General features: G+C 47.0%; 1 protein-coding gene across 6 annotated transcripts in view; it reads right to left on the bottom strand.

The window, feature by feature from the left end:
- Window positions 1-5,221: 5,221 nt before the first annotated feature.
- ENTPD3 (ectonucleoside triphosphate diphosphohydrolase 3) overlaps window positions 5,222-12,493 on the bottom strand; it is a 31,084-nt gene continuing 23,812 nt past the window's right edge. For 3 of the 6 annotated variants that reach the window (XM_048838711.2, XM_048838710.2, XM_048838713.2), the window contains exon 11: window positions 5,222-6,213. In XM_048838711.2, the coding sequence (XP_048694668.2) occupies window positions 5,980-6,213 (234 nt within the window). In that variant the 3' untranslated portion in view covers window positions 5,222-5,979. Of the gene's footprint in view, window positions 6,214-6,280; window positions 7,020-8,512; window positions 9,665-12,493 lie in introns of those variants that run through there. The other 3 variants (XR_012667186.1, XR_012667185.1, XM_075125711.1) reach the window with 3 other exon arrangements.

Raw genomic sequence — 12,493 nt, 5'->3', positions numbered from 1 at the left:
AGCAGTATCAGCAGGGGCTTTTGACTATACTACACATGCTATTATTGTGCCATTATAAATAAGGGGACACCATTGAAGAAGGCCTTGGATGTGTGGATGTAAAACACAGAAAAGGTTAATTATTCCCCATTATTAATATTTTTTAAAAATTAGCCTTACCTCAGTCCTGTGTAAACTTAGCTGAGAAGGTGGCTGTGTATTAACTTTCCCTCCTGTTACTTCCCAAAAGAAAAAAATATTCAAAAGTACTGAGGAAGTAAGCATGGGTGCCACCCACTAGCATTACAGACGATGATGGACCATCTTACTAGATGTCATCATAGGCCATTTCCCACCTGGGGAATTTTCAGCATGACTTTCAGGTTCAGTTTTGTTGCTGATTTTACCCTCTTCCCCAAATTCTTTAAAAATTAGAGATAGAAGAATCATGGTTCATTCCCCTACTGTCTGTGGTAGGGCACCCCTCCTAGACACTACATGAGGAACACACACAAATTCAATTATCCCTCATCTTAGCAGGTGTTGCAGGGCATCTTTCTTGTGGGCCAGTGCTCAACCCTCCAGCCAAGGCCTCTGAAGTCTCAGCACCTTTTGGGGTCCCAGGCAAAACAACAGGACAGCCTGCAGTCAGTGAATGGGGTCAAAGAAAAGAAAAAGCTGTCTGTAGCTCCCTCCAGGGTATGGATCTCTTCTGTTTCAGAGGGGCCCTGGGGCAAGTATCACTGTCCACTGGGGTTCCAGTGTAAGTATCAGGCCTCTTTCCCCTTCTGCTCAGGGGTCCTGTACCCTCCTCTGCAGGCTGTCAGCCCTCTCTTCAGGGCTGGAAGAGATCAACAGTATGCTCCCTTCCCAGGGTTGTCAAGTCTGGGTTCCCTTCCTTTTAACTCCTCCTCCAGTCCTAGCACGAGTTGCAGGCACAGAGGTGTGGGGCCATTCCAGCCCATAGCAGCTCCTTAGCCCCTTCCATGCTAGTGCAGAGTATATATACCCTGACACACCTATCAGTGTAGGGTTATTCTCTGTATTGCATGTGAGAGCTTTGTCCTGTCTAGGTCTAGGCACCTTTTCAACTTCAACAATGAATTTGCAGTGCATTGAAATCACTTGCATTGACATCTCCATTTCATTTCTCATGGGTTTCTCCTATGCAGCTAGTTTTTAAATAATTCTCCCTGACCAAGGTGTTGCTTTCTGTGAAACAGTCTTTTTGTCTCAGGCGGCTCATCTTCTACTCTCCCTTTCTCTGGTCAGTATCCTTGTTGGTTGGAAATCTATATGTTTCATTTTTTTGTCTTTGGCATGTACATTTTGAGTCAAGAGGTGAACCTGAAACAAAGCCCTAGGTGTAAATGTGCCTGAACTTTAAGGGGGCTTGGAATCCGATTCAAAATATAACCACTCTACCATTCTTAAAAAATGAAAGTTGTATCAAAACCACAACTCTGACCCTTCTCAGAATATGTGAATTCAAAGTGGGTCTCTAATGCTGAATTTTATGATATAGGGGATGATTTTCAAAGATACAAATGGCAGGCACCTAACTTGCACAGAAAGTCAATAGGAGTTAGAGGCTTAACAACCGTTTGTGCCTTTGAAAATCACTGGGCTTATTTCTGCTAGTCAGTTTTTAACCACTTGAGGGATATATCCTGAAGACCTGGCACTGAGGAACCAAACTTTTGGGGTATTGAACCCCCACAATTCCCAGGACTTCACAAGATCAGTTCTTCAGCCTGCCAATTTTCCATCTCTTTGGAAGATAATTTGAAACATCTTGATGTTTCTGTCCCGCTAATGTTATCTGCCATGACCAAGAAATAGGCATTGGTCAAGGAACCAGAGAAAATGTGGTCTTAGTTTGTCTCTTTTTAATCGAGAAAATATTTGGACCCTTTTATTTCAATAAAAAGGTGTTAAAATCCTTTTTAAACTCATCAGGCAGGTTTGAACAGGATTTAATTTGAAGTGTGTAACTAAAACCTTAGAAATAAAGGAAAAAATTGAAAATATGAGCAAGGGGTGAGAAAGTTACCAACCGACCCCCTCGCGTAGAGCTTGCTGAAGAACTCATCACTGCTGGGAATATGGAGCCAATACACTGCAGTGAGGATGTGTTCCAGCTAGTGTCCTTAGGGGAGCAGGATCCAGCGAGGGCATGGGACTACAGTGACTCATAGATGTGTGGGACGAGCTGCACCTTTCTCTTCTACAGCTCCCACTGCAGGCCCCATGCAATGCAAACATGATTTCTGTTTCATGCTGTCCTGCCTTTCTCACTCACCCTCCCTCCATGGCTCCACATGGTGCTGTTGTATGGTGAGCACATGGAACCAGAAGGGGAGTTAATGGGAATGTGGGGTGAGCCAAGGACAACTGAGGAAGCATGGGGAGGTTTTGCCAGTTTTTAGGTGGGAGGCCTGGCTTGGAGGGGTAGAGTTGTATATGAAGCCTGGGGTAGAGGAGCCAAGTGGCTTGGTGTTGAGGCATTGGGCTTGCAGGGTGCTACAGCACAGCTGCCTCAGCTCTCCAGTGCATAACTGCAGCACTAGGACAGCAGTTAATACACTGATGCCTCAATACCAGTGCACAGACTTGCCACCCATGCCCTGCTCACCTGTCCTATAGCCCCCCTGCCCTTTCTGACATCCTCACTCCCGCCTTCCCTCACTGTGTCTAGGGTGGTGGGCAGCACTGAGGGGGTGGGAAGGTAAAGGGGTAGGGAGGGGGCTAGAAAGAGCAGGGATGGGGAGACGTCAGGTGGATCATTTGGGGGTGTGCGGAAAGTGTTTTGGTTGGAGGCCTGGGTCAGAGGGAACCAGTGCTGGGTTTTATGAGGTCAGCTCCCTGGAGCACCAAAGCAACCGCACATTGGGACACTTCTGATGAGATGTCTCAGTGTCACACCCCAGCCCCCCGCCCCGGGGATCCCCTGGGGGAGGCAGATCAGCACTGTAGATTGCTAACGCTGTTGCAAGCGTCACAGGGCAATTTGGGGAGGGTCAAAGGTGTGAGTGGGGAGTGGAAGATTCTTTTGCAAGCTGCGAAAGGCCAAAGGGGGAAGGAGAAAGAGAGCAGAGAATGGGTTAACTCAACACTGCAGCTAGCAAGCTCAGTCTGATGATAAGAGCTGGCCCCAGTCCAAGGTCACAGCCTGTCAAGGTTCCTCCCCCACTCTGAACTCTAGGGTACAGATGTGGGGACCTGCATGAAAAACCTCCTAAGCTTATCTTTACCAGCTTAGGTCAAAACTTCCCCAAGGTACAAAATATTCCACCCGTTGTCCTTGGACTGGCCGCTACCACCACCAAACTAATACTGGTTACTGGGGAAGAGCTGTTTGGACGCGTCCTTCCCCCCAAAATACTTCCCAAAACCTTGCACCCCACTTCCTGGACAAGGTTTGGTAAAAAGCCTCACCAATTTGCATAGGTGACCACAGACCCAGACCCTTGGATCTTAAGAACAATGAACAATCCTCCCAACACTTGCACCCCCCCTTTCCTGGGAAATGTTGGATAAAAAGCCTCACCAATTTGCATAGGTGACCACAGACCCAAACCCTTGGATCTGAGAACAATGAAAAAGCATTCAGTTTCTTACAAGAAGACTTTTAATAAAAATAGAAGTAAATAGAAATGAAGAAATCCCCCCTGTAAAATCAGGATGGTAGATATCTTACAGGGTAATTAGCTTCAAAAACATAGAGAACCCCTCTAGGCAAAACCTTAAGTTACAAAAAAGATACACAGACAGAAATAGTTATTCTATTCAGCACAATTCTTTTCTCAGCCATTTAAAGAAATCATAATCTAACACATACCTAGCTAGATTACTTACTAAAAGTTCTAAGACTCCATTCCTGGTCTATCCCCGACAAAGACCAGCATATAGACAGACACACAGACCCTTTGTTTCTCTCCCTCCTCCCAGCTTTTGAAAGTATCTTGTCTCCTCATTGGTCATTTTGGTCAGGTGCCAGCGAGGTTACCTTTAGCTTCTTAACCCTTTACAGGTGAGAGGAGCTTTCCCCTGGCCAGGAGGGATTTCAAAGGGGTTTACCCTTCCCTTTATATTTATGACACGGCCCTAGACGAAAAATTATCTCACCCAGCCACAGCCAGCCATGAGAAAAGAAAAAGTACACTGAACCAGGGCTGCCGAGGAGGAAAACACCGGCGAGACGACAAGGGGGAGCAGAGCTACGTCTCCCTGGAGCCATTGTGTTTTGGGAAAGCGGAGAAGACCACAGAAAGCTGGTTTGGACTGGCACAAAGAGCACCAGGAACAGAGGTCACGGAATGGAACACACCCAAAGGAGCCCAGGACTTAAAACCCTCCTGAGAGCTGGAGCAATTTGGAGATTGGCAGCGAACCCTGGATGACCTGTGCGCACAGGACAGAACTCCTGTCCATCCCTCCTCTTCCTCTTATGTTACACCCAGGCCTGGCCAGCCTCAGGTAGTGCAGGTATGAGTATGAAAGTGGCTTAGGGCTTGGGGCACTAACGCTTTCTTCCTTCCTCTGAGTGATGTGGGGAGCACCCATCACTCTCTGCTGTTATTTTATTATTTTATCAATAAAGCTTTAAAACTTAGACACTTTGTGTGCTCCGTCATCTCCTCCCTTAACGATCCTGTGGCCTCAACCTGATCACCTGACACCTCAGGCAGATTGGTAACAGAAATCTGTCACATCAGTACAGGCAGCTGGTTGCTGCTTGGTACCCCAGAGAGCTGAACAGCAGTGCTGAAGGAACAGAGTGTCTGTGTTGAGACACTGGCACTTGAAGGACTGCCCATGGCACTGCTGCCTCGGACAGGGGGATACACTTCGGCGCTCATTCATACATTCCTGGTTCTTCTGTACACAAGCCTCTTCTCTTCCAGGCCTATGCATCCCTGCAAATTCCCCACCCCATTTCCCCAAAGACTCAGTTACCCTGCCAGACACCCCACATCCCAGTCTGTGCCCCGTTGCCACAGAGTCTAGCCCTCTATCCTATTGACCCTGAATGAGAGGAAAAACTCTTGGTGTGTTAATGTTTCAGAAGGGGCCTATGGCTTAGATATTATCTGAATATGAAGTCTGGACAGTCTGTAATTGTTTAGGACCCAAACAAGCATGTGGACAACAGGTCAACATTTTGGTAAGGGAGCCCTTTTAAATATTTCTTTTGTAAAAGTTAGTAAAAAATGACAAAATTCAGTTGCTCTCTGGAGAATTGGTATGGCACACTTGGAGACTCCGTTTAATTATTAAAGTACAAAACAGAGGGATTTCAGGCTTGCTTTCAGGACAAAATGTTGATGCAGAGCTGCTGCTGATGCCTCCGATATACTGAATGTCAAAATGTATAGTGATATGCAATCATGGGCTTGGGTTTTTTAAAATAAATAAATGAGAAGGGAGTTGTTCAATAATTTAGTGATCAAGTTTACATGGTAGCCTAAATCTTCTGTCATGTTCTACACGGTAATGAAAATAGTACTTTTTCCCGAGTGCACGTCACAGTTACAATCCATAGATAGTGCCCAATGTCCTTACCAGTTTCAGAAATGAGTTTTTCTTTTAGCTTCACTTCAACAGAGGAGTATTGCCACTCTTCCTTTGGCCTATGGTTTTGTCCTCTTGCATGTATCTTGGAGCTACTGACCAGTTAAATCTACTGGAGACTTTTATGCCAAAATAACTTATAGTGAATGGTGATTATTCCCCTACCCTCCCACCCCCAAATGTTTAACAAACAAAACAGTTTACTAATGAGTTGCCTGTTGCACTATAACGCAATAAGTGCTGAGACCTTTCGAGAGATCCAATGCATCATAAATACCATTTCCTTGATTTTTGTTCTCCACTCTACTTATGTTTCTGGCCCTTTTCCTTTTTTTATAAATATATTTATTTATTTCTCCCTTGGTTTTCTAAAATGCAGTTCTTCAAAGAACATTTAAGTTTTTGTCTTTTGTTGTCACTGAGTGTTCATTCTGTAGCAAGTACATGGTCCATATGACGGATATTCTTTCGCATGCGTGAAACAACGCACAAGTAAACAACAAAGATGAGACACAGCAATGCCACGGCTGTGAAGAAAAAGAGGAGACCAGCAAACAAAGAAGGGCTCACAGGTAACTGAATCAGCTGGCTTTCTGCTGGGATCATGTTGGTGAGGTTCAGCATGTAACCAAGAGACCATGCTATACTGCTGTTACCAACCTGAAATGTGAAAAAGAAAAAATTCATATCAACCTTTTTTGCTAAAGGCCAGAGAATCCAAAAGCTGCAGCACAGCTGACACTGGCAACTATTCTAAAAATACTGGAGGCAAGGCCTTAGCAAAAGGCATGGCTACACTTGCAGATGTAGAGCGCTGTGAGTTAAACCAGCCCTCGGAGACCGCAGCAGGGAAAGCGCTGCCGTATGTTTACACGGTCAGCTGCAAGCGCAGTGACGTGGCCACATTTGCGGCACTTGCAGCGGCATTGGGAGCGGTGCATTATGGACAGCTATCCCTCAGAGCACCTCTTCCCATTCTGGCGCTGTGGCTTGTGGGAAGGGGATGGGGCATTCTGGGTCCTGTCCGAATGCCCTGTGATGCATCGCTTTGCATCCCAGCAATCCCTGTGCTTCAGTCTACATTTGGTGCCATCTTTCAAAGTTTTTTGTACTGGGTGCTCTGTCTTCCCTTTCAGTCCACGGGAATGGATCCTGAACTTGTGAGGAATATGCTGATGAGTCTCGCCAGCAAGTCATGAATTGCAGTCAAGTTACTCCTTAAGCTACAAAGTGACAGTGAGGAGTTAGACGATGATGTCGACTCACGTAACGCATACAACACAAGATTGCTTGTGGCATTTACGGACATGCTCACCACAGTGGAACGCCGCTTTTGGGCTCAGGATACAAGCATTGAGTGGTGGGATCACATTGTCATGCAAGTCTGGGATGACGAGCAGTGGCTGCAGAACTTTCAGATGAGAAAAACCACTTTCATGGGACTGTGTGCTGAGCTTGCCCCCACCCTGCGGTGCAAGGACACAAGATTGAGAGCTGCCCTGCTGGTGGAGAAGCGGGTGGCTATTGCAGTCTGGAAGCTGGCAACTCCAGACAGCTGCCGATCGCTCGCTAACCAGTTTGGAGTGGGAAGGTCAACTGTTGGAATCATGTTGATGCACGTTTGAAGGGCCATTAATCGCATCCTGCGCGGAAAAACCCTGACTCTGGGCAATGTGCGTGACATTGTGGTTGGCTTTGCACAAATGGGTTTCCCCTAACTGCAGAGGGGCGATAGATGGGACACATATCCAATTCTGGCACCAGACCACCTAGCCTCCAAGTACATAAAGCGGAAGGGGTATTTCTCTATGGTTCTCCAGGTGTTTGTGGATCACCGTGGGCGTTTCACAGATATTAACACAGGCTGGTCCGGAAAGATGCATGACACACGCATCTTTCGGAACACTGGCCTGTTCAGGAAGCTGCAAGCTGGGACTTTCTTCCCAGACCAGAAGATCATTGTAAGGGGAAGTCGAAATGCCCACAGTGATCCTTGGAGGCCCCGCTTACCCTTTAATGCTGTGGATCATGAAACCCTACACAGGGAGCCTTGACAGCAGCAAGGAGCGGTTCAACAACAGGCTGAGTCGGTGCAGAATGACTGTTGAGTGTGCTTTGGGCCGTTTAAAGGGCTGCTGGTCCTGTCTGTATGGGAAGCTGGACCTGGCCAATGACAACATCCCCACAGTTATAGCCATGTGCTGTACCCTCCATAACATTTGTGAGGGGAAGGGTGAAAGCTTCGCTCAGGCATGGACCTCGGAGGTTCAACAGCTGGAGGCTGAATTTGAACAGCCAGAGACCAAGGCTATTAGAGGGGCCCAGCGCAGGGCTGTAAGGATTAGGGATCACTTGAGGGAGCAATTTGATGCTGAAGCCACCAGTAATGTTTGGTGCCCTCCACAGGAGTGAAGTGCAGTGGTTCCAATGCTAGTAGCATCTGTGTTTGCTACATACGACGCCACTGACTTGCAGTGCCTGTTGCTTTCCTGGACTACAGTATCTTTTACTTAATGCAATAAAGAATGTTTTCAAAGCCAAAAAATTCATTTATTGAAAAGAAACAACTGCTTGGGAAACAAAAAGGGCATGACACATCTGATCTCTGTGGGAGGATGGAAGGGGGCGGCGGGGGGGGGGGGGGGGGGGAATGGGACAATCACAGATTTGCGTATGTCCTGTTACCATACTCAGCCTTCCTGTCTAGAGTGCTGTGCAATGAGTGCTGCACTTCAGGCTGGCTAAAATGCATGGTGATGGGGGTTGAGTGCAGTGTGTAAGGGTCATAGTTTGCAGGGCTGGGTGGTGAAGCTATAGGTGTTGGAGGCAGCTGGTGGCGATAAGAACCCGGATGTTGGGGAAAGTGGCTTGGCGGTGACATGGGGGCACAAGGGAAAGTTTTGGGACAAGGGCTGGGGGGGTGGGCGTGGATGAACTTTGTCTGCATTGCTACGAGCACCTGTATCGAATCTGCTTGGCGCTCCATAATGCTTAACAGCCGCTCCGTGCTTTGGTGCCAGCGATCTGCATTCTGCTGGCGGACCCTCCTTTCACTCTCCCGCCACTCATGCACTTTTTGATTTTCATTAAGGGACTGCTGCATGACTTTATGCAGCAGGTCCTCTTTGCTTCTTCATGGACGCCTCCTGATTCTTTGGAGTCTTTCGGCCGTTGATAACAAGGAAGGCTGGGATCTCAAGGTTGCATCTGTAAAGCCAAAATGCAACACTTAACAGAGGCAGCATTGTTCACACCAGACAGAGCAATGATTCGACCGAATTTAAAGACAAGTACAGTGAATACAATAGCAGAAATTGCCTGTCCCAAAGCAAGCGCATGTAACCCACAGGAGCCCGAAAATGGTGAGTAAGCAAAGGGGCAAGGAGGACTGGTTGTTTCATGGCTGTACTGTCCTCTGGGGTTCTGTGCCTTGGGAAGAGCCAACAGCTGCAGTGGGCCCCTATACTGAACACTGTCCCCACATTTTCCACAGGATGAGTTCATCCTGGAAGATCTCTCGCTGCTGAGGGTGACCTGGGAAGCAAGGGAGGGTCTGCTACTACAATGTGGCTTCTGTCCTGGCCCATATGCAGCTTGCCTGTGTGCAGCAATGGTGCCCCCGCCTCTCATGGCACAGTGGCGCAGACATGTTAGCCTGACTGGGACAAGGAGCACAGTCGCTCTGCCAAGGAACCTGTGCAAGCAGATTGCCCAGCTTCTGCATGAGACCTTTGAAGAGATCACTGAGGCTGATTACCACGATGTGAGAGAGCACACAGACTCCCTATTCTGCATCTAGGCGTGCATGCAGCCCTAACCCCCCTCACCCTGAGAGCCCGTACTGAACAACTACCTTCTCAGAAGCCACTTACCACGCACTCCTCTGCTGTTCTTCCACAAGCACCGTCCACTGCGAATGGCTGCCTTCCTCCTGGCTTGAAAACAGCTCCTGGCTGCATGCGTCTAGGGATGCTGGGCTGTCCCCCTCAGCACCCTCGCTCCCGCTTTCCTCCTCCTGCCTTGTTGAACTCTGTGCTGCTATGGCCTCAAGCGTCCATGGTGCTCTTCAGAGTGGAGGTGGGCTTGCCCACAAGTATCACGTCCAGCTTTTCTTAGAAACGGCAGGTCACGGGGGCAGCATCAGAGCAGCTGTTTGCCTCCCACACTTTGTGGTTGGCATTCTGCAGCTCCTTCACTTTAACCCTGCACTGCAGTGTGCCCCTTTCCATCATGTCCCTTGATATCTGCCTGAAGGTATCATAATTCCTACAGCTGGAGCGCAGATGGGACTGGACAGCTTCCTCCCCCCAAACACTGATGAGGTCCAGCACCTCACCATTGCTCCATACTGGGGATCATGTGGTGGCATGGTCACCTGGAAAGATATGCCGAGAGCACTCCACGCCTGGCTGAGTAAACAGGAAGGGGAATTTCAAAATTCCCAGAGAATTTTAGGGCGGGTCTGATGGTTGGTCACCTGAGGGCAGGGCAGTAGAGTTCAAAGTGATGACCAGAGTGGCTAGAACAAGCATTGTAGGACACTTCTGGAGGCCGATCAGAGTGCACTAACAGACCAGGGCATCCACACTGGCGCTGTGGCACTCCAGACGGGCGCAGCAAGCGTTATGTTTCTCATGGAGGTGGATTACCAGGAGCACTCCAGCCCCGGAGTCTGGGAGCTCTACGTGCCTTGCCAGTGTGGACACCTCAGGACTTAGGGCACCCGGGGCTGACTAAAAGTGTTCTAACTTGCAACTGTAGCCAAGCCCAAAGGCGTGCAAGGATTTTTGGAGAACAGGTAAGTCCCTAAATCTTTCAATATTACATAGAGGGACGAAAGTGGAATCCTGTAAAGTGTGCAAAAAATCATTGCATCTCAGTTTCTATATCACCTGGCTTAAACAATTGAGATAAAGACATCCGATTGGATCCCACACTGAGAATGAGTAGGGTATGGCTCTGACTATCTCATCTATTTTATCTTAATTTATCCTATTTAGAATGTGTGTGTATCACTATAAGTATCTTAGTTTGAAGTACAATTTAAGATATCAGCAAGCATAACAATTATAGAACTGGACTCTGCTTTCACCATCCTGGTGTTTGTCTACTTACACTTGAATTAAAAAACACACACACACACACACACACACTTTAACCCTGAATTTTCAAAAGACAGCCTCTTACAAAATGGCACCTACAAAAAAAGGCCAGGAGAAAGCCCCAAATCAGTCAGTCACTCTTATTATTATTAATATTAACTCTTGTTCTTGTGCAATATTGTTGATTGCTGTAGCTCCTCAGTATTTATAAAGTCATTGACCCCCTTCTTTTTGCCCAACACAGGAGAGAGGGGAATTGTTTGCAGGCAACTGGTGAGATTAGGCGGATTGGTTGGAGACTGTAGGAGTGGGCTGTCTGTCATCCCTTTGCCTGGCAGGTTTGGGCCCTGGTGGCACTCCTAGAAATAACTGTTCTTTGTCATTCAGAAACATGTCCTTTTAAATAAGTACATTGTGTTTCACCTGGATCAGTACTTTGTGCTGCTGGCCGTGAGGGAACAATCATAAGTGAAATTCACCCTTGTGCTGAGGACCAATACAAGGCTTATGCAACAGAGATGTTCTGGTTAAAGACCTCAAAATAACCTTTGTGCTGGCCTTTTGCATAGGAGTTAATTTACCTACTGCAAAGACTTGGAGATCTTCTAGTAGCTGGCCCCCACATGGTAAAGCAAAGAAGGCAGAGTAATTATTTCCTTCTCTATACTGGTCGATTTGCCCAAATGATGGAGCTCTGCTATTTAGAAAAATCTTGCTCAGAATTTCTTGATGCCTTGTTCTCAAGTGCAGTGAGGATTACTTTTATTGTACAGTGTCTGCACCCTCTTCATTTTGTGTTACCTCATGTTGTAATGGGCCAATGCTAACCCGTTTGAAAGCTCCATGAAGAGTTTACAAATCTGATTGAAACAAGTTGCAGAAATAAGACTTGTAGTGGGAAGGAAGGAATCACAGTATAGACGAATCTGATTATTCAAAGGAAATACTGCTGTAACTGTCACAGAATCTAAATGGTGGTGGGTGCAGAAAGTTTGTTTACAGTCCTGTCCTCTACACTTCTGTAAAAGTAATAAAACCTAGGAGTCGATCACCCCATCAATCCTAAGAAAAAGGCAACACAGAGGCCTGCTTTTCAGTGCCCTCATTTGGGCCCCAGTCCTGCCATTTGATTTTTATGGCCAGACCCTACTACCTGTAGAGAGTCCTGTTGATTTCAGTGGGATCCCATCTGGGTAGATCATTACACACTGGGCCAAACTCTGCTTTCTGTTACATCCTGTGAGCAGACATCTTTCTCAAACTGCTCTATAGACACAGTACGTAAAGTCCAAACTCGCACCCACCACCCTGGAGTTTGGCTGTTAATGAAGAAGAGTAATAAGGTAACTAAGATTAGCTGAAACTGTCTCACCACTAGGCTTAGCTACTCATATGATCCCTCCTTCAGGACTGCTCAGATCATGCCTTTCATCTTCTCTCCCTCCCTTATATCCAGGTGGTAACAAGTTATCGCCCACTCAGTGAGTCAACAGAACTCACTTAGTCGTGGCAAGGTGTTTCAGGCAAATATTGCCATCCTATTACATACCGCTGTGCAGCCCAAGTGACTTCTGTGGATTTGCACAGATGTAATGGAGAGCAGAATTTTTTATCTCGCTCTTTAAAACTCTAAAGAATCTAGGATCATCGAATCATTTTCTCACCACTGGAATCATTAGGAGTTGGCATTGGAGCTAAAGACACAGCCCTTACTTAGCTCTCAATATCTAAAAATCTTCTGCAGAAGCTGCCCACAATCAGTATGTATTTGCAAGGTAAGATGTCCTATCACCATTTTCCAAATTCTTCATGTTATAATAATAATTAATACAAATAAA

This window comes from Caretta caretta, chromosome 2 (assembly GCF_965140235.1).
Source record: "Caretta caretta isolate rCarCar2 chromosome 2, rCarCar1.hap1, whole genome shotgun sequence".
In the NCBI taxonomy this organism is placed as follows: Eukaryota; Metazoa; Chordata; order Testudines; family Cheloniidae; genus Caretta; species Caretta caretta.
The sequence above is the reverse complement of the archived record's forward strand: the minus strand, read 5'-3'. Positions and strand labels throughout refer to the sequence as shown.